Source organism: Macroventuria anomochaeta (assembly GCF_010093625.1).
Source record: "Macroventuria anomochaeta strain CBS 525.71 unplaced genomic scaffold BU25scaffold_6, whole genome shotgun sequence".
NCBI classification, from domain to species: domain Eukaryota; kingdom Fungi; phylum Ascomycota; class Dothideomycetes; order Pleosporales; family Didymellaceae; genus Macroventuria; species Macroventuria anomochaeta.
Genome location: NW_022985367.1, coordinates 575,571 through 602,581, shown reverse-complemented (window position 1 = coordinate 602,581; position 27,011 = coordinate 575,571). Strand labels below are relative to the sequence as shown.

The window sequence follows — 27,011 nt, the reverse complement described above, 5'->3', positions numbered from 1 at the left end:
GTGGAGAGATGCGACTGTGATTGTGTCAAACCGGTGAACATATCTCCTTGGAAAGAGTTGTTGTCATAAGTCTATACTTTGAAAAAAGCTGAGAATAATCGGTGCTCCTCCATGCTTTCGCTCGTGTTTGTTCTACTGCTCTATTCAGCCTGCAGCAAGATCTCAAACTTGAACGGCTCCGTCAGCAGAGCATACTCGTCTAGCGTCCTTGGTCCACAACTTCCACTGCCCAAACCATGGTGTTCCGAGTCCAGCCTCAATACAACTTCGTCTCTCTTCTTTTTTCTCAATTCATGCGGGTGCTTAGCCTCAGCAACATCCCTCATGCGGTAGTGCGTGGTCTGGAAATCGAAAGTCCTCCTGTCCTTGCTGTCGTTTTTCACATCCACAAACTGTGCCAACAGTGACCTCTTGCCGTCACCGACCTTTACCCATCGCGTATCGGTGCGGTTCGAACTCTCCTGAGGCACTTCGTAGTTGACCCACAGCTCGTCGACACTAGAGACGCTGTACTTGCCGACGGGCTGGGAGAGCTTGCTGTCGCGATATGACTCACCCTTGCCACGACCAAACCACTCCACGTTCTGGAACTGCGAGGGCAGTTCCGTGACGAGCCCAATACGGGGAAGTGTGCGTGGGAGGTTCTCACCCTGCGGAATACCATTGACCCTGATCGATAAGGATCCATCGGCTCTGAATGTGTACAGGATGATGCTATCGATTGACCACGACAGGACTGGCGGAGCGATACGCTGGTGGACTGTGACCTGGAGCTCTCCGTTACCTGGTTGCGACCACTCGACCTTGCGAGTGAACGGCTTGGCAAGGTGGAGCTTCTTGTCGTTCCAGTCCCAGCCATCTTGAGGAATGTCGTTGTCGGTGGGAGCACGAAAGAAGTCGAGTTCTGGCGCTTTGGAGATGAGCTCGGTTGAGTCTCGGCTCCAAGAAGTGAGAGTGCCATGCAAGGTGTTGAAGGTCCATGTCGACTTGCCGCCGGTGATTTTGATGATGTTCCTAGAGGTGGTATCGACATCGAGTTTGCCGCCCGAGGCAGACGATACCTTCAACGAAGAAGTTGGAATGACTAGTACCTGCGCAGTGGCGACCTCAAAGCCCGTCTCCAACCATGGCGTTCCGCTCTTCAGTTGGAACGAAAGGCTCAGTAGAACCTCGCCTTCAGATCCGCCAACCTCTGGAAGGTCGATTCCAAATGTTTGGCCTGCTGCAATTCCAGCTGGAATCTCGATGGATCCAGTCTTGGCTTCTGCACCAGATTCGGACACGGTAGAGTACTGCAATGTTAGGTGATCGAGTGTGACGAAGTCGTATCGGTTGATGAACTTTGCCTTCTTTTCATCAAATTCGAGCAGTTGTACAGGCTCAATAGCCTTCTTGTACTCCACCAAACCGGCGTTAGGGGTGTGATCAGAGTTGACCAGACCGTCCATGACGAATGTGCCATCATGGACCTCTTCGTCAAAATCGCCACCGTAAGCGTAGAACTCTTCTGATGTCTGCTTGTCCTTCGTGAGGAGACCGTGGTTGGCCCACTCCCAAGCGAAACCACCCTGAAGGGTGGGGTACTTGTAGAAAGCATCGATGTACTCCTTGATGTTGCCTGGACCGTTACCCATAGCATGAATGAACTCGCAGAGCACAAGAGGCTTGGTCTTGGTCTTGTCCTCAGCAAACTTGATAATCTCATCGATCGGCGGGTACATCCTCGAGTACATGTCCATGGTCTCTGCGTAGATATCGGCTTCGTAGTGGATGGGCCTGCTGTCGTCGTACGCTTTGATGTGGTTGTACATGGCCTTAAAATTCTGGCCGAAGAAGGCCTCGTTGCCCAAACTCCAAATGATGATAGAGGGGTGCAACTGGTCTCTCTTCACCAAGTGCTCAGCACGGTCAACATATGAATCGGTCCAATCTGGGTTATTCGTGGTCCACTCAGCAGCCTTTGCCCTGGTCAGAAGCTGTCGCTCGCGGAAGGGCAGTGCGCGCTCTTTAGCGTCAAGTGCAGAATCGGCGATGCATTCGAAACCGTGGCATTCCAGATCTGCTTCATCTATAACCCAGAAACCCATCTCGTCTGCCAGTTCATATAGTCGTGGGTCGTTCAGCTGATGCGATGTACGTATGGCATTGACGTTGTGTTGCTTCATGGTCAGAAGGTCACGCTTGAGGAAGTCGAGTGGGATGGTCCTTCCAGATTGTGGATGGTGTTCATGACGATTGACGCCGCGGAATACGACACGCTTGCCGTTGACCTTGATTAGTCCATCTTTCATCTCAACTTGCCTGAAGCCAATTCGGTGAGCAACATGTTGCGCCGAATCAAGCGAAGCCACCAGATGGTACAGGTTTGGCGACTCTGCAGTCCACTTCAGAGGGTCCTTAACGGAGATGCTGAAATCTGTTGTAGATCCTGTGTTCGCATCCGCCTCTTCCGAGGCAATAGTCTGATTCTCTGCGTCCAGAAGCTTGACCGAAACCTTCCCGGTTCCGGTGGTGCTGACCTTGACCTTGAGCTCAGCGTTTGTGTACGAAGAGTCCAGGAGACTTTGAGCGAAAACATTCTCGATACGGGATTCGCTGGGAAACCCAACCAAGAACACATCGCGGAAGCTAAAATGGTTAGTCGGCGAAGCAAGATAGAGTACTGACACTTACATTCCGGACAACCACCATTGATCTTGGTCTTCGATATATGTGCCGTCGCAATGTTGATACACTCGAACTGCGAGAGTGTTCTCGCCATCTTTGTCAACAACTGGGGTGACATCAAACTCATCGGGATTTCTGCTTCCCTGAGAGTAGCCAATCTCCTTGCCGTTCACCCAGACGTGGAAGGCGGAGTCGACACCTTCAAACCTGAGGCGGATCTGACCACTCTTGAGATCTTCTGGAACGCTGAATTTCCTTACGTAGGAGCCAGTCTCGTTCTCGGTGAAGGGAACATTTGGAGGGTCGACCGGGATGTGATACTGGACATTCGTGTATTGCGGTCCCTTTCCAAATCCTTGGAGCTGCCACATGCCTGGCACGGCAATATCACTCCATTTGGAGGTATCATATGAAGGCGCTTCGAAGCTTTCGGGAGCCTCGAAGGGTGAATAGGCATGCTCGAACTTCCACGTTCCGGAAAGGCTGTGCGTTTTGGACTTGCTCACATCGTACGTCAAAGCATCGGCCTCTGATGCGTAGTTGTGGAAGTAGGCACGGACTGGTAGAGTCCCCTTGTGCAGAACCTTGAGATTGTTCCAGTCTGGGAGATCTGCTGGATGCGCGCCTGAAGTCATGATGGATGTATTGAAGACAGAGAAATTAGCGAGCGCATTTGCTCAACTGATAAAATGCCATGTTGCTCCACAATACACGGAGTACTGTGTCCCGCGGAATGTTGCATGTACTGATTGGGAAAGCCGTCCGGGTGTGCATCTTGAAGCCAAGACTGTAGTTTGCTCCTCATGTGATGCAGACAGAGTAATCGGGCAATAGCCGACGGGTTGCAATGGACTGTTGCGTATTGAGGTTTGCTCGGATCACGCTGGTGTTGGATCGGGCGGGGTTCATGCGAGATCGGCGGGATTGCTACTGAGTATGGCTTAATCTCGGTACAATGCTATTAGCCTTCACTGCTTTGTCTTAGCGCCAACGTGTTTTCCTGCACGTTTTCCGCATCCTGGCCCACATTTTCTCCGGATCACTCCACGAATTTGTCTCCACGCTTTCGTAGCGCAGTTGACACTCTCTCCACACTCGTCGAGACCCTCTGCCGCGACTCGCATAGCAGCCGAAGACATGCACTCGCGAATCATGTTTGACTACGCATCCTCAGCCATCTCGTAATGACTGCGATAATCTAGGAGTCGCAGCCGCTGCCTATCCTTTTCGTAGCATTGTATCCGCTTTCTTCAGGCGCCCTGTCTTCCTGCTAAAGTGTTTTTGAGCTTGCCTGACCTCGACACGATGGCACAAGCTCACTTGGCGAGTCGGGTGGCGGTTACCGACAAGCTTTGATGAGTGAGAAACAGGCATCGGAGCATGTTGAACATGGCAGCTGCCTCGGCGCAGAATTCATGCAGCTCTGGCATTCCCCGTTTTGCGGAGAAGCCTGTCTTTCCACCAAGTCTATAAAGTGACCCACTCCCCGGGTTGTATGGGTCGTTGTCGATCACTTTCAACGGTTGCTCAGCTTCAACGTCTACTCTGTCGTGCTTCAGTCGCAAGATGGCGGACAACAAAGAGAACATGGGTACTGTCACCCACCAGATGAGCGCAGTGGACGATGACATCCGCAAGGGCGGTGATGTTGTGGAGAAGACTGTTGCTTCGGTAGCTCTTGGTATGTTATATGCATCTACTGAACCGTGGTTGGCACTAACATCCTGAAGCTGCTGCTCTTGAGGCCTCGAAACCTAAGCTATGGTCGAAGAGCATGATCCAGCTGTACATGATCATGGGTATTGGCTACCTTGTCTCGACAATGAACGGATTCGACTCGTCTCTCATGGGAGCTATCAACGCCATGAAGCCGTATCAGAGCACTTTTGGTCTGTCTGGCGAGGGATCCAGCACTGGTATCATCTTCATCATCTACAACTTGGGACAGATTGCAGCTTTCCCCTTCTGCGGTTTCCTTGCTGATGGGTACGGTCGCCGTATGTGCATCTTTGTTGGATGCGCGCTTGTCTTGGTTGGTACCGCTATTCAGGCCACTGCGCACAACATGGGACACTTCATCGGTGGCCGTTTCCTTCTCGGATTTGGTGCCTCGATCGCTTCTGCTGCTGGACCTGCCTACACCGTCGAGTTGGCCCACCCCGCCTACCGAGGCACAATGGCTGGCATGTATAACAACTTCTGGTGGCTGGGCAACATCCTCGCAGGATGGACGACATACGGAACCAATAAGAACTTCGGCAACTCTTGGGCTTGGAGACTTCCTACTGTTGTACAGTGCTTCATTCCGGGACTTGTCATGTTGTGCATCATGTTCTTCCCGGAAACGCCTCGCTGGCTGCTCGCTAAAGACAGGCGTGAGGAGGCTATTGCGATCATGGCCAAATACCACGGCGATGGTGACGAGAACCACCCCCTTGTCCAGCTTCAGTTGCGCGAAATCACCGAGGACTTTTCTGTCACACGCAACGACAACCCCTGGTGGGACTTCCGCGAGCTGTACAACACAAAGGCAGCTCGTTACCGAATGATCATGGTTATCGCTATGGCTTTCTTCGGTCAATGGTCTGGCAACAACGTCGTTTCCTACTTCATGCCCGTCATGGTCAAGAACGCCGGTATCACCGACCCTGACAAGCAGCTGCTCATCAACGCAATCAACCCCATCTTCAGTATGCTTGGCGCTATTTATGGAGCCACTCTCCTTGACAAGCTTGGCCGTCGCAAGATGCTGCTTGGTGGTTTAGCTGGTGCGCTCTTCTTCTACGTTCTGTTGACCGCTTTCACCGCGACCGCAAAGCCCACCAACGATCTCGCTTACGGCACCATCGTCTCGATTTACTGCTTCGGTATCATCTTCGCTTGGGGTTGGACACCACTCCAGACTCTGTACGCCGTCGAGTGTCTCGAAAACAGGACGCGCGCGAAAGGCAGTGGAGCCAACTTCCTCTTCCTCAACATTGCCATGGTTGTCAACACATATGGTATCTCCGTCGGCATGGAGAAGATTGGCTGGAAGCTGTACCTGGTGTATATCGGATGGATTTGTGTTGAGATCGCCTTCATCTACTTCTTCTTCGTCGAGACGGCTGGAAAGACTCTAGAAGAGCTCAAGGAGATCTTCGAGGCACCCAACCCACGCAATGCGTCTCTCAAGCGTGCTAAGATTGAAGTTGCTGGTGGACAGGTTCACAACGTCACTGAGGCTTGAAATGGTGAAACGAAGCAGACTTTGATATACCCCTAATGCGCTATAATGCGGAGCTTTTGGGCTCCATCCACGAGTTCAATCACATATCAATCGATTGTAATGAATAACAACATTTTGCCTTACTCAAAATCTCCTTTTCCGTTTGTTTGCGCAAACAACATGTCGATGCTTCAGCTCCCGCGTCTTAAGCCACATTTCCAGCACTGACTTAACGTCCCACATGACATCCACGTAGATATCATAGTCGATTCAGTTTGACTGACGCACGCTCGTGTGTCTCGGTTGTTAGATTACAACATTCAGAACCACATTGCTAATCTGGGCTGTGCAAGATAGCGCACTTGAGCACTGATATTGTTTCACACAACCAGCAGAGGACAATACGACAGAGGAACAGAAAGGAAGACGACCATCACCCTTCGATCGTTAGGCCCGGTAATCTCATCTCAATCGTCGAGTCACTAACAACAGCAACACTGACCATGCACCTGGCTCGCGTCAGAGCCAATTCTTTATCTATCGCCATCCCTACAACCGGGGCTTTGGCGTCTTCGTCGCCCATTCACTCCTCGATGAGAAACACACCCTCTTCCGACCGACTGTGATACCCTTCCTGTCACATCACTTTCATTTTAGGATCCAGAGACCCCATCGCCACTTCCTATGAACTCACCATCAATGCCTTGTACGAGTTCGCCATCAATCCTCCCTACGAGCTTCTCATCACCGCGAACGTCACCCATGTCACCTTTATAACAACACCATTGTCTTACTACTCTGAACCTGATCATCCCGAGTTGTCACCACATCAAGCAGTCACGGCAAGGCCACCTGTGTCACCACGCCTATTGCTGCCTCCGACATTACCGTACTAGGTCCTCTCACCATACACACCAGTAACACCACGCTCATCTCAATTCCCATACTCACCAATCTCGCCTATATCACCTATGTCGCCACAATCGCCAGTCAACCCCACCCTCTCACCTCCATAGCCACGCCTTACCGCCACAACGTTCTTTAGAATCGCCTCGCCATTGCTCCCAGCATCCCCGCTATCGATCTTCGACCGCGCCATCTCGCCTACATCGCCAACCTTCTTGCTGAGCACGACTCCATCGCCAGGTACGCCTAGCTGGCAGCCTACGTTCCTGAGGACGGCGACCCCGAGTATGGTTGAGGGCGATACGTGGAACGGCTCGAGTCCGACGTTTCTATGGCCTCGAACGCCGCCTGCTATACCCTATGCCGGCAACAGCGCAGCTGCTTCTAGTAATGAGTTCGAAGAGGTGGAGGGCTTGGAGCGGCGGTGCTCGTTTGCTGATCCACCCATCGCGGCTGATGGGGTTGATGAAGTGGACGCAGCGGACGCCGAGCGGAAGAAGATGAAGATCGAGTTCTACCACTTTCTCGCTGCTAAACGGGTTGCGGCTATGAATCGCCTCTCTGCGTCGCCTTCTTTGGCGAGTTCGACGAGCCGGTTTACAAAGCCGTGGACGAAGCTGTTGCAGAGCCCATGACGAGCAAACGTAGTCGCTTCAGCGTGTGGGGTGGGTTTGATCTCGAGCTTGATCTTGGATGGTGTATGTGTGCGAGCGGTATCGGCGGTCTGCTGTACACCTGAAGATTGATGGTATCTAGAGTTGCTCTATTCTGGATCTGAGTTGTGTTGCTGTTGTTACATCCGTATGGCGGAACACCTATCAGGTTGTCCTGGCTCTGTGCTTACTTTGCATCTCGTCCGTCACGAACTCGATTCGCCGGATCTGAAGCTCCTTCCGACGGAACAATGCTCTATCTGTACCTTATCTTCGCGACGCGGCTTTACATGGGGTGGACTTTAGTGCTGCATGTTCCTCTCTCACCAAGATCAGCGGACACTAGCAGCGGAGCCCAGGCATGGGTCTACGTGTGCTGATGGGCTTTTGTGGGTTCTTGTGGTTTCCTTGCGATTTATAGACAGTGAGCAGGGTTATTGGTGTACGTGGACAAAAATTGAAGATTTTGCTTGAGAGCTTATCGAGTCTGAGTATCTGTACGTAATCTGAAATAGACAATATCATACGCACTGATACTTCCGCCAATGCCTGCCAGGTATGAGCGCGTCAAAAGCGTCAATGCTGCGTGGTCTAGCTACGCTTGAGCTGAATGTTTTGTCAGGCCTCCTAGGCTCCGTGCTTACAGTATGGCTGCTTTAGTTTTGCGTGAATTTCTTTCACGTAAAGCGTGCGGGCGGTAATGCACCCCGCAGACTTCGCAAGACCTCAATACGATGGTCTAGGAAGGTAAGCTGGGGAAGGTCCACCATGACATGAGTAGCAATCGTGGTGCGCCTCAACTCAGCTGGCCCGAGGTTTCAAAATGGATTCTCTCACGTAACAGCTCCATAATAAGACGGGCGGGAATGCGCCCCGGGAACCCTCGTCTGGGAGATCTCGCGAAAAGCTGGGGTGATCCGGCGGTGCCGCGTTGGTGCCGTGATGCGGCTTGTGTCGGCCGATCAAATCTGTGCCTGAGGCTGAACGCCGCAACTCAGATTATCCGTCAAAGATTGAAGAACGAACTTCAACACTCGGTGCGCCTCTGGAAATTCTTGCATGCAGGCGATCGGCGTCGTTTGTTGCGCTGTTGTCATATCACACCAGTGGCTGAGGATAGTGTATCTTTGAAAATTTTCATGCCTCAACAACGTGCACGAGGAGCTCAAATGCGCCCCTCAAACAAGCTCTTACTGCGGGCAGACGTTGTGCGGCCCGACTCTCGAGTCCCTATCGCACGAGTGGTTGGACCGGTGAGAGGTGGTTAGACCACACTTGTACAGAGCCTCAGGATCAGCTACACGTGTAAGACACCAACGCAAGGCACATCGCAGGAGGTCTGACCGAAAGGAATGTGCTGCCGAAGCCCTGCATTGCTCACAGAACCTTGTGCGGGGCAGCACGTTGCGAACGTTGGATACGTACAATGTATGGTAGGTGGAAGAGAGTGCAATGTCGCGCTCACGACAAGCGTTGTGGTGTTGACAGTGTATGGTAGTTGCACGCGCGTGGACCCAGATATCGTGGGTCTGCAAAAGTGTCCGTGTGGGAGATCATAAGCTTAGACATCCCAACTGTCAGTTATCAGTGGAGCCGCCTAACACGAGGAAAAGTGGATTTCCGAGTGCCTCTTTTGACGTCTTGCGATAAGAGTGATTCAACAAGGCAAATAATGGTTGTCTCGATTCATGATGTCAGCGTTCTCAAATTGCAGAAACTGCGTCCATACAAGATTCGATTTGAGTGCACACTAGTCTGATCGCGTACGGTGCTTAGCGAATGGGAACGACGCGAGTAAGCTCGATGGCCGTTTTTATTGATTGCGATTGGCTGTAATTGGCCGGTAAAGGTATAGTCATAGGTGCGAGGCGCTCTCTTGGTTATGACGGTAATGCGCAGCAATGTTTTGACGATGGTCAGCGTCGTAGATCTGAGTTCGATATCAGCGACTGAAGAACGAGCTGCTCAGCCTCTTATGCCAGCGTTGCGCCTCGCAGGCAAGAACGACCCCCCACGTACTGATAAGGGTTCACCGAACATCGTGTTTGGCGATGTTAGCTTGATGCAATGATAGCAGCGCCGAGTATCCGTGTTCATGGGACAGGGTCCAACGTAACATAGGGGTATCACGACGCAGGCGCGCAAACAATACATCGCCGCGCCGCGCAGACTATTGTGTTGGCTTGGCCATACTCTGGGGTAAGTTGTCAACCTCGGTGGCTACGGCCGTCTGCTCGTGTCGACAGTTGAAAGACATGAGACGCCTCAACAGCCACTCTTTCCATTGTGACAAAGACAAATGAGAGGAATGGTGGTGATACGGCGGTCAAGTGAACGATGCCCTGAAAGGGTGCTGATTGAAGCCGTGGAGCTAGCCCAAGACGGCAGGTGAGTAGCGTAGGCGAGAGACGGGAACGCACACGTGAGCACGGCCAGGCTAAGCACGAAGGAATTCGTTTTCAATTCCCTTCCAATTGCTTGGCCTCTTTCACAGCCACTGAGAACGCTCTTCTCGAAGGTCGCTGCAGTGTAGCGCGCCGCGGCAGGGTGGCATCTTATCTGCAAGCTCGCGCCTAAGGTGGACATGCCCAGACGGGCAGCTGACAAGACAAAAGGCGTTCCGTCTGATGAGTGAAAGCATCCGCATCCGACAGCAAGCGGGGCCAAGCTGGTGCCCAGAAGTTGCTCTGGTTCTAGAAAGATTGCTGGAACGTAGTGCCTACGGATGAGAGGTGTGGTTATCAGTCCGCGTTGGGCTTCATCTCCGCTCCAGGCACCTGGTCTGACCAACGGGCCTCCCCAGAGTCCACAGTTATTCCCACTGGCCTGCCCAGCACTCCCCGCCACCGATGCCAATGCGCAGAACGTCCCCGCGATGGCAAGAGCCAAGCACCGCCGTGCCCCCACCCCTGCTAGCGCGCTCTCGTCCAACGCTTCTTTGACAGGCAGAGCGGCCGTGATCGTGTGCGTCAGCCATTCACGTTCGCGCGCGAGCGTATCAGTCCGCTGCCCTCGAGCTCCGGCTTCCCACCGTGAAGGATGCGCCGGTTGCCAGCCAAGTAGTCTCTCATTCTGTGTGCCCCGTGCACACGCATCCAGAGGGGATCGCTACCTGGTCGGTCGCGCCGCGAGCCCCAGTCGACTGTTTGCGGAACAGGCTAAAGGACTCGCTGCACTCCCTCTGCTGATCCCGTTGCACATTAAAGAGCGCGCCTGCCCGGCCTCTACCTTGCTCTTGCTCTTTATTCTGCCCTTCCTTCTTGCGCAGACCGCCCATCATGGACCACGAAAAGGTCGCTCCCGTCGACGAAAAGGCCCCCCATGGCGTTACTCAACCCACCGTCTCCTCCCAGGAGGGCGAGTACCAGGGTGAATGGCGTGAACAGGAGGACTTCATGACCCGCAACGGTCTCAACCTGAAGTCCTTCCAGCGTCGTCCCAAGGGTGGCCCATTGATTGTCCTCGACAAGTCCATGAAGACGCGCCATCTGCACATGATTGCCATCGGTGGTTCCATCGGTGCTGGTTTCTTCGTCAGTTCTGGTAAAGCTCTTGCTACTGGTGTGAGTTGTGTCATCCGAGCATTCACTGCAGAAGCACGTACTAATGTTAAGCCTAGGGCCCTGCCTCGCTCTTCCTGGATTTCTCCATCATGGGTATCATGATCTTCAACGTCGGTTTGTAGCTCTGTGGCACTCTTAGTTAACGAACGTGGATCTAACAAGCTTCCAGTATACGCTCTTGGTGAACTCGCTGTCATGTACCCGGTCTCTGGTGGTTTCTACACCTACTCTACTCGCTTCATCGATCCATCCTGGGGTTTCGCCATGGGTTGGAACTACGTTTTCCAATGGGCTATTGTCCTGCCGCTCGAAATCAACGTTGCTGCACTCACTATCGCATATTGGCCGAGCGCCGCTGGCGTCTCCATTGGAGTCTGGATGTTCATATTCTGGTTTTTCATCATTCTCATCAACGTTTTCGGAACCCTGGGATACGCTGAGGAAGAATTCTGGTCTTCTTGTCTCAAGTTGTCTGCGACCGTCATCTTCATGATCATTGCGTTGATCTTCGTTCTCGGTGGAGGCCCCGATAACGGTATCTACAACGAGTACTGGGGTGCCCGTCTTTGGTACGACCCCGGCGCATTCAGGAATGGCTTCAAGGGCTTCTGTAGTGTCTTCGTCACTGCTGCCTTCGCCTTCTCTGGTACCGAGCTTGTCGGTCTCGCGGCTGCCGAGACGAAGAACCCTCTCAAGTCGCTTCCCGGTGCTGTTCGTCAGATTTTCTGGCGTATTACCCTCTTCTACGTCCTCGGTCTTACCTTCGTCGGTCTGCTCGTCCGCTCTGACAACAAGGATCTTCTCGGTGAATCTGGCGCCAACGCCTCGCCCTTCGTCATTGTCGGTCGGGATGGCGGTCTCAAAGGATTCGACAGCTTCATGAATGTCGTCATTCTGGTTTCCGTTATTTCCATCGGTGTCTCTGGTGTTTACGGTGGTTCTCGTACTCTGACTGCCCTTGCCGAACAAGGATACGCCCCCAAGGTCTTTACCTACATGGACCGTTCCGGTCGCCCGCTCTGGTCCGTCGTGTTCGTCCTCATGTGGGGTGCTCTCGCCTACATGAACATGGCCACGACCGGTGTCACAGTCTTCAACTGGTTCGTCTCGCTTTCTGGTCTCGCCGCCCTCTTCACCTGGGGATCCATCTGCCTCGCCCACATCCGCTTCCGCAGGGCTTGGGCTTACCACGGCCACACTGTGGATGAGATTCCATTCAAGGCAGCTGGTGGTGTCTACGGATCCTGGCTCGGTCTTACCATCATCTTCATTGTTCTTGTTGCTCAGGTATGCTTCTCTTCTCCTCGCACTTGGCTATTTCAGAATCTAACGTGGAACAGTTCTACACCGCTGTGTCCCCCATCGGCAGCAAGACCGGTACCGCCGAGCAGTTCTTCTCGGCTTACCTTGCTCTCTTCGTCGTCGCGCTTTTCTGGATTTGTGGTTACTTCTGGAAGCGCACTGGATGGCTCAGGACTTCTCAGATGGATGTTGACACCGGCCGTCGTGAGCTCGACTGGGACCTCATCAATCGCGAGCGCGAGGAGATGAAGACCTGGCCCGTATGGAAGCGGTTCTTCGCCCGAATCTTCTAAACACACTATTGCATGACTTGTCGTGTTAACGGTATGTTATGGGATGCTTTAGGGAGATGTCGCAATGTGGTGACGCAGAGATGATACCTATTAGTTATGTGTGTAATACTTACCTTCGCTCGAATGAAAGAAAGTTCTCATACTTTTCTATTCTCGAGACAATACCTTTTTACCTGCAATGTGTTTGAATCATCAGCTCCAGGCGGCTTCTATGCCATGGCTTTCCTATAGTCTAACTTGGACGCAGGCCTCTAAAAGCTCTATTTGTTGCTGCGCCCTAGTTTTTACCACATCCTACATGCCAGACCGAGCCCGTCGATACTGTATGCGAAGTGTATCAGGACTGGGCAATGGCAAGGGCAGCAAGAGTTTATCCTGGCATTAGAGCTGCATGGCAAACTTGGAAGCTCCAAGAGAAGTTATGCCGAAAGAAGAAGTTGTGTCTCTCTTCGATATTACATCCGACAGTGAGCTAGACCACAAGTCAACACTACACAATGGACTTTAAAGCCTGCATCGAATCCTGTTCTCGCATTATCCGTGGTGCTTGATAAAGACAGTGGCTCGTGATTTTGTACAGGGTGTACCAACCTCAAGCAACAAAAGGTCCTGCTATTCAAAGGTAACGAATCTGAGACGTTGCACTCGTCTTCCTCGGTCCCTGATTTGTCCCTTACAGAGATAAAAGGAGCAGGGGTGGCAAAATGCAGGGCAGCTGGTTCCACGAATAGTCTTTGCAAGTTGGAGCTGCTTCAGATTACCCAACTACACAATGGTCGACGCAAGCGCGGTTTCTCGAGCAAGATGCAACAATTGCACCGCAATAGAGTGAAGGAATATCCAGTGTATGTCGAGCATGCCGAATAAGGACAAGCTATGTGTTGTTCAATGGACTGGACAGCTCCCTAATGAGAATCCTCCATTTGAGCAACACTCCGAGATAGACAATTCGCGCCTACAGCAGTGCTTCGACGGTCCGATTTAGACTTGGCTACGCTCTCCATGAACTGTGCCGCAAAGATGACCTTCCGAATCTCAATACGCCGCCTAGGCAAGACGACAGGTTCATCCATCAATGAGGTAGGTTACGAGGTCAAGGGGAACCAAGACTACTAGAGAACTGTATGATCTGGCAATCCATGTATCAGCCGACAAAAAGGAGTAGTGTAGGTCTAAATGGAGAACGAAGAGTCCAGCTATTTGGTAGATTGCACGAAGAGAGAAGGCAGTACTCGCTAGTAGCTGATGGGGCTACTACGCATGTACAGGTAGGCCATGGTAGCATCGCTAGTGTTGATTATGCGTTGGCATACAAAGTGACTTCTCTTGGCTTGCTGTAAGACAAAGTACTTAAGAATGGCTGAAAAGTTCTCGAAAGGAGACACAGGCTCGACTCCAATCCTCACTGCTCCTACTCACTGTCTTCTCAGAACAAGTCATACCACAACTTCACCATGAAGTCATCCCTTATCTTCATTACCGTACTCAGCACCAAAGTGCGTCCTACCTCATTCTCCCTGCCATCTTCTCCACCGAGTTCTGACTAAGCACCAGGTCTTGCTGCAGCCGTGCCAGACAAGCAAGACTTCTGTCCCCGCAGCGCCAACAAGATACACCTTGGCGACCTCCCGATCATCAACATGAAAGTCACTGACGATCGCTTTCCCGGGCAGGTCTTCAAGGGCACAGTTGACTCTGTGTACTATGAGATGCAAGCACTCAGGCCCGACCTGCTACCCGAGGCATCCGAGCCACTGGCCGGGCGCAATTAAACAGAAAGCAGCGCCTTCAGCCCGATCGAGAGGTGTTAGAGCGGACGTCGCCACCCTCTCGTAATGGTGATGTTGCGTTGAGTTGAGACTGACGTCCTGGATCCAGTTCAACTGCGGCTAGGCCTCCAACCCCACATCCAACCGTGTGGGCCAATGGTGGTGGTGTGTCGATGGTGAGACGTATCTCAAGAACCTAGGCAAGGCGTGGTGCGAGTGTCAGCTGCTCGTACCAATGCGGAATGTTCCTGTGCAACAAGGTGAGCCCCAAGTATTGCGGAGTTGCCGTGTGTTCTTGATATGGTACTGATCAATCGTTCAGATAGAGCACCGTTCGGGGTCCTTTGCAAAGACACTGCTAGCGATGTTGGTCCGATTGCTGGCCAGTGCAGCGATAAGGTTGGGAGGGCTTGGGTGCAAGAGATTTCCCTATGCACTTCATTGGTCTGAGGAGCCAGTCGTGCTAGAGGTAGACACTCCTGTTCGCCGCCCCTCCATCTACCTGCGCGCATGTCCTTACCGTAGCAAGATTGGAGTGCTGATTATAATGTTGCTCGTCTTTGGTTGATTGACATCGTGGGCTCAGTGCCGTGAATTCTGATTAGCTGGGTGGTAAAAAGCAGATATAATCAAGTCATAATTGGAACAGGTACTGAGCACTGCGTAAACAACAACAACAATGCGCGTGAACAGCTGCTCAAGAGCGGTGAGAAGTTTATCAATGCCGGGTTGTTTCAGACTGCAAAAAGAGACAGAGAATATCGTTGGTGGATTTACCGTTTGAAATAAAAATAACAGATGCTTTTGACACAAGAACCATCTTATGCATCCTCCGGGAGTCGAACCCGGGCCAATTGCTTGGAAGGCAATTATCCTACCGTTGGACCAAGAATGCTAGATGTAATCTAATAAATATGTAAAGTATATATTCTATTAACAATCTTGGATAGTACAATGTTGACGTTCACTTTTCCTCATGCATGACCGGTCCCCTTGCATGGCTCGTGCATTTCTACGTGCGCTCATCGAAGCGATTGCCGATATCTACTCTACTTCATTCGCGTGATCAAACAAGCACTCGTGATCCATGTATTCTCCAGGCCTTAACTTCTTGCGATAGACCGCTTGGGAGGCGTGCCGTGTATCTTCCTCAGCATGACGAATCGTACACATGTTTGACTCTTGATGAGAACACCTGTCGACACCGACCAATCGCACAAAGGACACTCTGTCAAAGTCGCGTCCGCAATGACGTGTTACACTGTCCCGCAATCCTTTGCATAAGCTCTCATGTTGCCAAGAAGCTCAGACTGATCCTTGCGTTGACCATGAAGCCTAGAGTATATATGTAGTATTCATGTCATCCTCATGTACCCAAAGCTACTTGCAAGGTGTTTTCTATATAGGAATTGATCACAATCAACCAAAGCTGCTTTGACTGTGTTCCGTATTTGGAGTTCGTGGTGTTTTCGAACATCATGACCAGCCCCTGCCATGGACCCTGGAGGTAGTCGCAATCGAGTTAGAAGACGACCCCACGTGTTCCGAGGCGGTGAGGACTAAGACCCCTCAAAAGACACGAAGTTCAATTGAAGCTCCCTTACATACTTTCACTCTTAAATCCTCAAAACGAGTAGCTATCGCTCATACGATTGTTCAATTACCATCCATAAGACTCGACATCAGCACAATTTTCAAGATGGCCGCTGCAGCTTCTGTTTACCCTCCGCTCGACCAGCGCCCGGTCAAGAACACAGTGCTTTTGTTTGATGTCGATGACACACTTACAAAGCCGCGTCAGGTAAGAAGTTTTGTTGCTCTTTAGAGCTTCAATGCTTGCAAACCCTACGAACGAAAGTGCCCAAACGCTTTCGGCTCCTCAGGGCTCAGCAATCTTCTCTGTTACCACCAGAGCAACTTCCCAGTTCTTCCAATCGCAATGTTCACGGCGTTATGAACACTTTACTAACACCTCAATCAGCTTGTCAAGCCAGAGATGCTCCAGCTGCTCTCTGAGCTCCGTCACAAGGTCGCCATTGGCTTCGTAGGCGGCTCGAACCTCGCCAAACAGCAGGAGCAGCTCGCGACTGCCGACGTCAACGTCACATCCCTCTTCGACTTCTGCTTCGCCGAGAACGGTCTCACAGCATACCGGTTGGGAGAGCAGCAGGCCAGCCAGAGCTTCATTGGGTGGATCGGGCAGGAGAAGTACAACAAGCTCGTGAATTGGTACGTCTTCCACTCTCATATGAGCGCACTGCGACGGGTGTGATCAGCCGGGTATTCAGCGGGCAGAAGAGCTCAAGGCTGACGTAAATTGTCAGGATTCTTCACTACATTGCCGACCTCGCTATCCCAGTCAAGCGTGGTACTTTCGTCGAGTTCCGCAACGGCATGATCAATGTCTCTCCCATCGGCCGTAACGCCTCGACCGAAGAGCGCAACGAGTACCAGAAATACGACATCGAGCACGACATTCGGCCAACCATGGTTCGCAAGCTGAAGGAAGAGTTTCCCGACTACGGTCTCACATACTCGATCGGCGGACAAATCTCCTTCGACGTGTTCCCTACCGGCTGGGACAAGACGTTCTGTCTGAATTTCATCGCACAAGAGAAGGAGAGGGAAGGTGGCGTGGACTACAAGACAATCCACTTCTTTGGTGACAAGACACACAAGGGTGGCAATGACTACGAGATCTACAGCGATGAGAGGACGATCGGCCACTCGGTAAAGAACCCAGATGACACATATGCGCAGCTGCAGGAGCTGCTCAAGTCGTTTCAGCAATAGGCGGTTGACGGGCAAGCTAAATGCGAAATGTATTGCAAAGAATTCAATCTGAGTAGAGTCCGAGCATCATCACAATAGACTTGAGATTGCACAACTCAACTTTAACCTCATGTCCAGAAACTATCTAGCAATCACCACTATGGCATGTGTGGGCTTGACTTGGTGTGCAAGTCAGGATCAGCAGGATCAATATGCGAAGCAAGCAATTGTGGTAAACACATGTTTTGGCTTATGCTGAGTGACGACGGGGTTCTTCATTCTGTCTAATTTCGTTAAGTCCTGCTCCACCAAATTAGGTCTTATCACTTACGTAAAGGCTATTGCGAGTCAGTATTGTTTCCCTTGCGTCGTCCAGCCGTACTCAATTTCGCTCACAAAAATATGCATTTCCTGGCTTTTGTCAGTATGATGCCAAACTGTGGTGCCGTTCTAATAGATGGCAGAACAAGAATCACGATTGGAACACATCGTTCCAGATTAAATCACATTGCTACGCATTACTCCTAGCATCTGTTCATATCAGCATTCTGCGTCCATCACCTTCACTACCATTTAACTGGGACAGAATCGATATCGTGTATACGGGCAGGATTCGTTACTTGCTAGTTATTGCATCAACATACTCATTCAATGGGGATCTTCATGGCCGCCGGAAACCAGTGACTAAGATCATGCAGTATTCAACTTATCGAGTATCAATTGTGTGGTCTACCACCACTCCGAGGAAATGATTCAATCATCCTGGGCATTCGCAAAACTCCATAAAATTCGCGTAATTGCGTATGTCCTTGACGCTTGCAGGTTCCCGCAATCACAGCGACGTCGCTAGAAGTCGGTCCCCGGCATCGTTGGTATGTATTGAGGCATCATGGCCGTGGAAGTATTCAAGCACTCACATTCTACACAACAATAACCAGAGTTCCACCATACACGGAGTCGTACATGCTTCCCCCGGCACAAGAACACGATAATATATGTGACAGACTATGCCACTGGGAACCAGTTAATCTGCGCCAGCTATCCGTATTCATATGCTACCCTAACTACTGCCGTGACCCGCTGTCACTTTGTCCACCGGCGCTCTGTTCAATTCGACTACCACCTTCGTGGTAGCAAGTCCGACGGTCAAGTCCAGTTGTGGCGGTACCAAGGTTTGTATCACATTGTGAAGGTTTGTTGAACGGTGTGGCAGGGGCTCGCTTCGCAGCCGATGCTGGGATGTGCACTGCATCTTGAGCAGTGTGATGATACATCACAAGTATTAGCTACATTGAGGTATTTGCAGAATGTGAAATGGAATGTTCGTAAGACTTCGTTTCAATTCATCGTGATATGCTACCTATGTCTCCTAGTCCAGTTCAGTTCATTCTGTGAACCATACAGTCTGGTTCCATGTAACGACAGCTTTTGTGTATCGGTCCCAAGATGCTAAATGCCATTATCAACTGTCCATCGACCTTGCGGTCTGGTCCACCACCGAAGTCTTTGCGATTTGAAGAGAAGTGCTATGCTATGTTATGGAAAGGGAGGAGTTGCAAACCAAACAAGAGACAAGGAATACTCGGAAGGGTATAATAGCGGTCATGATATATTAAAGAAAGAAACAATTCCAACAAAAGACAACAAAAGTGTGCGAGCACGTTGATGCGCTCACATGCCAGCACCATTGACAGTGACCTCGTAGCCCTCATTTTTGGCCTTGAGAGCTTTGGCGAGCATGAGCTCGCGCATCCAGTCAATGCGTCCATCACGGCCTTTGGTGGCAAAGTGATGTACCTTACCGTGCGGCATGACCTTCTTCGTGTCTCCGACGGTAGGCACGAGCTGGAACTCAAAAGCAGAGGGGTTAGCCAAAACCTCTTCCTTCTTGCTCGATGAGAGCTTGAGGGCACGAAGTTTAGCAGAGAGCTTATTAGACGCAAGCGATGAGCAAGCGACAGCATAGTCGTCGACGTCAATGGTCTGTAGCGCAGATGAAGAGGGCAGCTCGTTGGGGTGCATGGCCAGCACTGTGCCGTTGAGACGGAAGTGGTGGTCCTGCCATTCGTGACGCAGCATCTTGGTCTTGCGCTTCTTCATCCACCCGTGATGGTTGACACCTTTGTACTCGAAGCCCCCCTTGCTTGGAAGCGGCGCGAGCTTGTCTTCGGCTTCTTGGATACCCGCAAGCTCCGTCTCCTTGACGGGTGACGAGTCAGGACTATTGTCGAAGAACTGTGTTCCACGGTAGTTGTCATCATCGGAGTGGGCACCTGTAGGTGTGAACACATGGTCCTCATTAAGCGCCGGCATGGTCAACGAGGGACGGCGTCGTTCACTGCGTGATCCAGCCCTCTGGAGTTGGATCTTGTACTGCATGTTCGGTGGTACAGACTGGCTTGTGTCACGAGCCACAGGTTCGACGTGGATGGCCGTTACGGGCACGTCCATCATAGAGGCTGGTGTACCGAATCGATAGATACCGCCTGGAGTAATAGCAGTTTCACAAGCCGGCGAAAATGCAGTGTCCGGCGTGACATACGAGCTCTGTGGTACAGCATGGCGTGGGTTACCTTGGGGCTGGGCAGACATGGAACGTGGTATTGTGAGCTTTGGGAGACTCCTGAGGTTCGAGTGCGGGGCTGGCGTGGTTTCTGGAGAGTACAGGACGGGGGTTGGTAGGGTGGCAGGGTCGAATTTCATCGTGTGAGCAGAGGTGGACGCAGAAAAGGCCGAGACTTGCGGATAGTGCTGAGTTTGGGGTATTATCAGCTGCGGGCGGGAAGGAAACATGTCCATTGGCGGTGTTGGCGGCGCTTCAATTGGTGTAGCCGTTACGTAGGGGTGATCCATGCCTTGTAGCGAAAGGAAGTGTCGCACATTGTCCTGAGGATCGCATTGCTCCAGCTTCTGGAGATCCTGCAAAGTGAAGTCTGGCAGTTCGCCCGGTCCGAGAAGGTCGGAGGATGCTACCACGGAAGGTACGATTTCTGATGGTGCCGCATCAGACACTGGGCGATGCACGTTCTCAACGGCGCGATGTGCAGTGTGAGCATTGCCTGGATCTCCTGCAATGAAAATCTTGCCACCCTTCTCCGGAGAGATGGGGAATCCATGCTCTTCTTGAAGTCTAGCCAGTTGACGTTGTTGCTTTCTCCATTTGGCGCATCGCTCACCCTTCGCACACACATGCGGCTTGGGCAGCAATTGCTCGATAGCAACAATGGAAACGGATTCGGCAGGTGTGATCAAGTCGTCTGCAGGGTTGCGCCGGCGTCGTCCACCTCGGTTTTTGCTCTTCGATCTTTCCCTCGCCTCGGTGCAAGGGCGCTCGATGTCCTCGAACGGAGTAGGTATCGGAGCAGGTGCGACAGGAGAAGCGAGGCCATCTGCTGTACGTAGAGAATCGATCTGATGCCACAGCTGATGCCTCTTGCCAAACGATTGGATCTCCAGCTCTCTAAGATCATCGAATTGCAGGTCCAATAATACTGCGCCAGTGATATCGTGAGTGATAAACTTGTCGATCACATCGTCTTCAAATCCATTTTGATACATCCAGGTAGCAACATCGCGCGAATTCCAGGCGCGCACTTCAATATTATCCAGATGTGCCACAGCAGATGCGATGTTGTTGTATTCCTGTTGCGGTACGATCGTGGCGGGTGTGGGTTCTCTCGAAGATGTCGGAAAGCGGGATGTCATGTCCTTGGGGAGGAGCGGGGACATCTGCAAAGCATAGTCGAAGTCGTTGGAAGACTGTGAAGCGCGGAAGAGATGTGGGCCCCTCGGACCTTCCACAGCTTTTGGCAGATACCAGTCAGCATATTGTGGTCTTATATCGTCTCCCGGTGTTCGCACTTCCTCGAAAGTCGAAATGGTAGTCTGGCTTCGCCTGTTATCGCTCTGATATATGTCAGCCAAGTAGAACGGCTGAGTTCCCTAAGATGCTTTACAGATGAGCCACTATACTCTTCGAATTCGCTGGAGTCATCCTCAATGTCGGTATATGCGACGCTTATCCCGGATACCGGTCGTTCAAGTGAAGATCGTACTGTGAGATGTGAAGAGAAGAAGGAGTCTCTTGACTTCCCTCTCTCGAACATCTCTACGCCCGGTTCTAATGGGGTAATGGGTGTCATGGCCTGCTTCGAGGTCGTTAGTACTTCCTATTCGAGTTGACTGGATCTAGTGTTTCCTGCTTACCATGATCACGGGTTTGGAGTGTGCACACTCAGAAACAAAAGGTTCAGTCGCTCAATGGCAGTTTAACAGTGTATCCGGGCTAATGCCTCAAGCATGGCACGCGCACGGGGTCAGAACAACGTTGGAAAATCGGAAAGGGACCCTTCGGGTAGAGGGCGCTTGCAGGTGTTCTTGTAGAGCGTGGTTGAGTGACCGTTGAAGGCTGGTGGCTTGAGACTGTCACAGTTCAACTGCTGCAGAGAAAGCACATCTGCCGGGTTGTATCCTCCAGTGAGAGTTCTCGAGTCCAAGATAGACACGAAGCCTCCGCCAATCCGCGAGCGGACCTTTCCCGCCCGCATGATGGTCGATGTGAGGCCGGCGCTTGTACGACATCGTTGAGAGGGCACGACAGCAACGCTATTCGTGGCTCTGCAGATTGAAGATGGACCTAAATGCTCCCAAATAGGCAAAGCAAATGCCATTAATATCTTTCACCGCAGGTCACACTGCACTAGACCAGGATCGAAAGGGGCCCGCACTGGATCAGGCTCGCTTCGGGACGACGGCAATGGGCGCACCGTCAACGGGACAGTGCTCAAAGAGATTCGTCCAGAGGCGCCAGAGGCGATCATCGCGGACGCCGGCTTCGAACACCAGATGCACTGCAGATCTGAGTTGGCCATGCTGTGTACGCATGCAATGTACGGTGCCTACTTCGACACGTCGCACAGCCTCACAATGGTACGTTCTTAGAAGTACCTCCGGTCCGGAGCTATCTTGTTTTCTTGTCGCATGAACAACTTTTGCCCGTCCAGCGGTCAACTGACTCTGGCTTGGGCTTGAGCGGCGATGATAGGAATCCCTTGCCGGTAATGCTTCGGGCTGCAAGCGTTGTGGCTGGCCAGTAAGGTTGGGGGAACGTTTGAGATGAATTACAGATTGCGGGATGCGGACGGGCTTTTCCGACAGGGACCGCGGCCTCGCGAAAGTATGAATCGACAGCCTCATCTCAAGCCATCTGCAACACGCGATATTGGCAACAGCTCATCACAGATTGTGCCGGGATTTCAGCACAACGCACGGCTGCTGACAAGCCGCGTGCACTCGCGTGTTCGGATGCACATCAATTCCGTATACGTCATCGGTCTCTCATTCAGTCTCAACCAGCCTCCATGCTCGAATCTATCAAGAAGACTCCTCGGGCCACTCTGCTGTACAACGCGACCATCTGCGACCGATAGCGGTTGAAGCGTTGACTCACCGTGACGCCAGCACACGGGACTCAATGACTCCACCGTATCAATCTTCGACCCTGACCGCTGCTTCTCCGGCCGCGAGAGGCTCACTACTCAAGGGAGCAACTTGTGAGAGATCACGATGGAACCCTCGCCAGGCCTTCAGCCAACGATTTTGCAAGAAACACCCACACCATGATCCCGTGACTGAAAACTCATGCGGGTCGAACTGACTCTTCTGCTCTCTTGCCCTCCGCTACCACGATGGGCCTGTTGAAGCGTGGTTGAGCAAGACGAATCAGCTTGTAAAAGTGCTCTCTGGAGTTCACACTACATCTCGCTAAAGAAGCTTGCGAACAGGCATTAGCCTGAACCCACATCGACGCTCCATTGCCAAGAGAACTGTGAAAAGCTACTTTGCGCACCTTTCGCAAATACGGCGCCGACACAACGGTCGTTGTACCGTGCTCGACATTCAGAACTCTTCCAGACCTGCGTCGCGCTCCGAAGAGTTTTACCGATGGCATACGGCTTACGTTTAGCTCATCTTCATCAATGTAAGCTGAGTCGTTCACCCTGGCCGAAATCTTGAAAGGAATAATAGGTTCCAGGTAATTTGCCAAAGAAATTCGACGAGCGACCTCATCCTTTGTGTTGACGAGGCCCACAACCAGGCAAGGGAGTAGAAGGGTCTCCCAAAGACCAGGACGGAGACCACGGGTTGGAGTGGATACCAGGGCGTCCACGCTGTCAGGTGAGCAAATCTCACGCATGCTCGAAGCCCGAGGAGTACATGTGTACTCGAGAGCCATTCGTGGACTATCAAGTATTGATTGCCACGGTCGGTAACCAATGGCAGGTTGCAGCAGCCGTATGTCATCCAAACAGGAAAACTCTCCATGCTCACGGAGGCCCGATCAATGCCCAGCTTAATTAGCTACAATTCCCCGAGGTCAATGACCTAATTAAGGGAATATAGTAGCAAGCCTGCGCGGAGCTGTCCCTGTCATGTGGCTGGGCCCACTGTGGGAGCTAGGCCTCTATGCAATCTCATTGGCCGGACTGGAGAAAGCTTGTCAAGCAAAATCCAACTCCCACGCATGCATCTGCACCACTCAGCGCGCAATCCCGCGCGGAGACAGCCATCACGCCTTCGCTCTATCGCTTCTGCATGTTGCACCCATGCCAGTGTGCCGCGTCACACGAGAAGTCACAACTCGCGTAGCTCGGACATGCGCACCAACCGACCTGCCCCGTTGGGTTGACCATGCTCTCTGTCTTCTCGTCCGTCTAGCTAGCTCGGTTGTCGAGTCCCGCAGTGGAAATGATCACGACAATTGCGACCTTGAATCGGGCCAGCTCCAGTCTGCATGACCCCTCTCTTTTGCCCCAACGTTCTGGCCGCACGTTGCACGAACGAATAGCTTCGAGAAACAGCCGCATATTGCGGTGCCACGAGTCACCACGCATTTGTCGGTGTCGACGCTGAAGCAGGAACAAACCTCATGCTGTTACGCTTCACGACATCGAACACGTTCATTCAACGCTCCACATGCACTTCACAGCCAAAGATCTGCGCAGACGGGTCAGGTCACTAGCAACGTTCGGGCCGGCCAGTTATCGCAGCCGCTGCAAGTGCTCACGGATGCATTTCTGCTGCCCCGCAAGAGGTTGGGGACAGTGACCAGCCAAGAGACACGGACCTTCACCAAAGCTCCCGAAGCGAACCAGGGAATCCTCTTCTAGCACCGAAAAGGTCAATTTAACGTGCTCGACAAGCTTGCGAAAGCCTTGCAACCGATCGATAACCGTCTAGATATGCACCCCTCCTAAGCGTAGTACTGCAGCTGGTCTTAGCGCGGCGGGTAAGTAAGCCCCAAAATAGGTGCAACCTCGAAATGTCCCAAATTCCGATATCTGCCTGTACGACTAGTCTGACCAATCACTGCGCCGTACGACGTGCATAATGGCGTTCGCACTCTCATGCCGTTGGATGGATCCTCTTGACCACTGGGTCGATAGTATGGGGTCCAGAAATAGATCGAGCAGCATTTGCTCACATTTGTGCCGTTCGTGGCATTCTTAAGGTACATATATGCCAGTCCCCTTCCCTCCAAGGAAAAGCAGACAGCAGCATAATTTGGTTCCCTCCTTTTCACACTGAAGTCCGCTGGTCGAACTTCGTCTACCTATCTTTAATTACGAGCAGCCGGCCGAGCCCTGCCATCCTGTCCCTTGCAAATCGTCCCGTCGCGCGTTAGTCGTTATTGCCGCATTGTTTACTAGCTTTCTGTACCATTGCCCGGGGCTTTAGTACATACATCGCCATGTCGCCCTCTTCAGCACTCACATCAGCTGTCAAGCAACCTTCAACCATGGTTGGAACCACAACAGCTGCCAACGCAGCAAAGCAAGCTGCCTCAAAGATGCACCGTCGGTCACGAACAGGTAAGGGCAACCCTTTTAATTGTCATGCAGGGATCCATCCCGCTTGAACGCTTAGCTAATTGTAGCTCTGCAGGGTGCTTCACATGCCGTCTGCGACGGAAGAAGTGCGACGAGGGTAAGAACTCGTGTCGTGCCTGCAAACATCTTGGTCTCAAGTGCGAATACAAGAGACCAGTATGGTGGAGCAACAACGAGCAGAGGAAAAACCAGAAGGAGGTCATCAAGAACATCATCAAGCGCACAAAGTTGAACGAGAAGACTGCACAAGGAGTCGCAATGAGCACCAACACACCGCCAAGTCTCTGCCACTCAATGCAGACAGCTGACACCTATTCTGACGGCATTGCCTGCACTCGCGCACAATCAGTCGACTCTCAGAACTCCTTGGACTATAACTTCAACACAGTAACACCACCCAACTTCTACAACGTGGCGATGCCTCCGCCAATATTCGCTCCTGTTTACCAACAACCTGGTCAATTCGCGCCTTACGAGATCGACATCAAGACTGAGAGCCAGATGTTCATCAATGACGTCCCCACTCGCAGGGACTCCACATTCTCTACTTTCAGCCACTACCAGACACCACCAGCCGTCGGTCAGGGTTACCCTACCGACAACTGGATCCAGCATGACTACTTCGAGAGGCACCGCGAGGCCTTCACAGAGGAGCCACTTGACTTCAACACTTTCGACTTCCCTACCCACAGTGCCTTCAGCCCTTCCCATCAGCCTATGGTTCAAGTCGACGAATGTGATCAACACCTTCTCACTCACTTTATCGACAATGTCATGCACATGGTCTACCCGGTGCTCGAAGCCAACCAGCCTGGATCAGCCCGCGACAAAGTCATTCTGCCAGCGCTGAAGTCTAACAAGGCTTACCTGCATGCCTGCCTGAGCGTTTCCGCCCTGCACATGAAGACCACTCAGGGGCTCCAAGGTGAGGAGGTCGACAACGATGTCTACAGGAACCGTTTCGCCGCTGTTCAGCAGCTCACAGACTCCCTGATGAGCGATCGCGACCACGCTGAGACCTTGGAAGCCACCCTTGCCATGATTTTCTTCCCTTGCTCGGTCGGTCGATTCGACGATGCTCTGGTTGACATTCCCTGGCACCAGCACTTCCAGGCGGTTCAAAGCCTTGTTCACAAGCTCGAACTCCCAAACCAGCTTGTCGCAATGAACGGACAGCAACAGGCTCAGCCTCCCTTCAACATGACCCTCGCTTCATGGATAGACATCCTCGGCGCAACCATGCTCGGCAGGACACCATCCTTTGCTGATACCTACCGCGAGAAGCTTATCGCTGATGCGCCCTCCGGCCTTGCCGAGCTCATGGGCTGCGAAGACCGAATCATGTACTTGATCTCGGAGATCGCCTGCCTCGACGCTTTGAAGCAGGAGGGCATGGACGACGTCCAGCTCTGCCAACACATCCAGCTTCTTGGTGAGCAGATCAGCCTGACAGAGCCACCTGTTGGCTCAAACAATAGTGCGCTCTCGTCTACTGGCGAGATCCTCCCCAGGCAGCTTCGCAGGAACATGACCGCAGTCTACCGCCTGGCGGCTCGCATCTACCTTTGCAGCCTGGTGCCCGACTTCGATCGCACTCAACCCATCAACGCCAACCTTGTCAGCGCGCTCAGCAAGGCTATGGACTACATTCCAGCTGGACCTGAGGGCTTTGACCGCTCGCTTGTATGGCCCCTGCTTGTTGCAGGCACAGTCTCTTTGCCCAACTCATCTTTCCGCAAGATGTTCTCTGAGCGCACTAGCCGCCTCGGTGATGCCTCCAACTCCGGTTCATTCGGAAGGATGAAGGCGCTCTTGAACGAGGTGTGGGCTGTCAACGACTACAACCTCTCCAAGGGCACCAAACAGAGTGTCCACTGGCGGGACACGATGCAACAGAAGGGCTGGGACTTCTTGCTCATCTGAGCATCCCCGCCAGTCTGCTGGACAGCATCTTCATCTGTTTTCACATTCACTTCAGGCGACTTTCGC

General features: G+C 52.3%; 11 protein-coding genes and 1 non-coding gene across 12 annotated transcripts; 6 read left to right on the top strand and 6 right to left on the bottom strand.

Moving 5' to 3' along the window:
- Positions 1-101: 101 nt before the first annotated feature.
- BU25DRAFT_361963 (glycoside hydrolase family 2 protein) lies at positions 102-3,302 on the bottom strand (the record flags this gene model as incomplete). The annotated part of the gene is made up of 2 exons (XM_033703715.1): positions 102-2,628; positions 2,674-3,302. 2 exons carry the CDS (start codon positions 3,300-3,302, stop codon positions 141-143), a joined length of 3,117 nt encoding a protein of 1,038 aa, XP_033564984.1. The 3' UTR covers positions 102-140.
- Positions 3,303-4,233: 931 nt separating this feature from the next.
- Positions 4,234-5,896, top strand: BU25DRAFT_419126 (general substrate transporter; the record flags this gene model as incomplete). Its single annotated transcript, XM_033707917.1, has 2 exons — positions 4,234-4,348; positions 4,398-5,896. The coding sequence occupies 2 exons, from the start codon at positions 4,234-4,236 to the stop codon at positions 5,894-5,896; spliced, it is 1,614 nt and encodes a 537-aa protein (XP_033564983.1).
- Positions 5,897-6,528: 632 nt separating this feature from the next.
- BU25DRAFT_446387 (uncharacterized protein) lies at positions 6,529-7,951 on the bottom strand (the record flags this gene model as incomplete). Its single annotated transcript, XM_033709483.1, has 4 exons — positions 7,626-7,951; positions 7,383-7,516; positions 6,827-7,139; positions 6,529-6,644 (listed from the first exon to the last, which is right to left on the bottom strand). The coding sequence occupies exons 1-4, from the start codon at positions 7,630-7,632 to the stop codon at positions 6,529-6,531; spliced, it is 570 nt and encodes a 189-aa protein (XP_033564982.1). The 5' UTR covers positions 7,633-7,951.
- A 132-nt stretch (positions 7,952-8,083) lies between these two features.
- On the top strand, positions 8,084-8,995 carry BU25DRAFT_248019 (uncharacterized protein). The gene has a single exon (XM_033701601.1). It carries the CDS (start codon positions 8,208-8,210, stop codon positions 8,700-8,702), a length of 495 nt encoding a protein of 164 aa, XP_033564981.1. The 5' UTR covers positions 8,084-8,207; the 3' UTR covers positions 8,703-8,995.
- Positions 8,996-10,297: 1,302 nt separating this feature from the next.
- Positions 10,298-13,040, top strand: BU25DRAFT_408068 (amino-acid permease inda1). Its single transcript, XM_033705716.1, has 4 exons — positions 10,298-10,997; positions 11,054-11,111; positions 11,167-12,284; positions 12,338-13,040. Exons 1-4 carry the CDS (start codon positions 10,713-10,715, stop codon positions 12,590-12,592), a joined length of 1,716 nt encoding a protein of 571 aa, XP_033564980.1. The 5' UTR covers positions 10,298-10,712; the 3' UTR covers positions 12,593-13,040.
- Positions 13,041-14,686: 1,646 nt separating this feature from the next.
- Positions 14,687-15,175, top strand: BU25DRAFT_408067 (uncharacterized protein). Its single transcript, XM_033705715.1, has one exon. It carries the CDS (start codon positions 14,726-14,728, stop codon positions 14,927-14,929), a length of 204 nt encoding a protein of 67 aa, XP_033564979.1. The 5' UTR covers positions 14,687-14,725; the 3' UTR covers positions 14,930-15,175.
- A 10-nt stretch (positions 15,176-15,185) lies between these two features.
- On the bottom strand, positions 15,186-15,256 carry BU25DRAFT_t36. The gene has a single exon. It is a non-coding gene; the product is annotated as a tRNA-Gly (tRNA).
- A 688-nt stretch (positions 15,257-15,944) lies between these two features.
- Positions 15,945-17,246, top strand: BU25DRAFT_386950 (putative phosphomannomutase). Its single transcript, XM_033704415.1, has 3 exons — positions 15,945-16,162; positions 16,343-16,590; positions 16,686-17,246. Exons 1-3 carry the CDS (start codon positions 16,061-16,063, stop codon positions 17,152-17,154), a joined length of 819 nt encoding a protein of 272 aa, XP_033564978.1. The 5' UTR covers positions 15,945-16,060; the 3' UTR covers positions 17,155-17,246.
- Positions 17,247-18,547: 1,301 nt separating this feature from the next.
- On the bottom strand, positions 18,548-21,282 carry BU25DRAFT_408065 (uncharacterized protein). The gene has a single exon (XM_033705714.1). The coding sequence runs from the start codon at positions 20,860-20,862 to the stop codon at positions 18,805-18,807; it is 2,058 nt and encodes a 685-aa protein (XP_033564977.1). The 5' UTR covers positions 20,863-21,282; the 3' UTR covers positions 18,548-18,804.
- A 65-nt stretch (positions 21,283-21,347) lies between these two features.
- Positions 21,348-21,755, bottom strand: BU25DRAFT_408064 (uncharacterized protein). Its single transcript, XM_033705713.1, has one exon. It carries the CDS (start codon positions 21,678-21,680, stop codon positions 21,450-21,452), a length of 231 nt encoding a protein of 76 aa, XP_033564976.1. The 5' UTR covers positions 21,681-21,755; the 3' UTR covers positions 21,348-21,449.
- A 733-nt stretch (positions 21,756-22,488) lies between these two features.
- BU25DRAFT_408062 (uncharacterized protein) lies at positions 22,489-23,341 on the bottom strand. Its single transcript, XM_033705712.1, has one exon. The coding sequence runs from the start codon at positions 23,327-23,329 to the stop codon at positions 22,772-22,774; it is 558 nt and encodes a 185-aa protein (XP_033564975.1). The 5' UTR covers positions 23,330-23,341; the 3' UTR covers positions 22,489-22,771.
- Positions 23,342-24,865: 1,524 nt separating this feature from the next.
- On the top strand, positions 24,866-26,945 carry BU25DRAFT_437989 (C6 sexual development transcription factor-like protein NosA; the record flags this gene model as incomplete). The annotated part of the gene is made up of 2 exons (XM_033709040.1): positions 24,866-25,004; positions 25,060-26,945. Exons 1-2 carry the CDS (start codon positions 24,884-24,886, stop codon positions 26,943-26,945), a joined length of 2,007 nt encoding a protein of 668 aa, XP_033564974.1. The 5' UTR covers positions 24,866-24,883.
- Between the last annotated feature and the right edge of the window lie 66 nt (positions 26,946-27,011).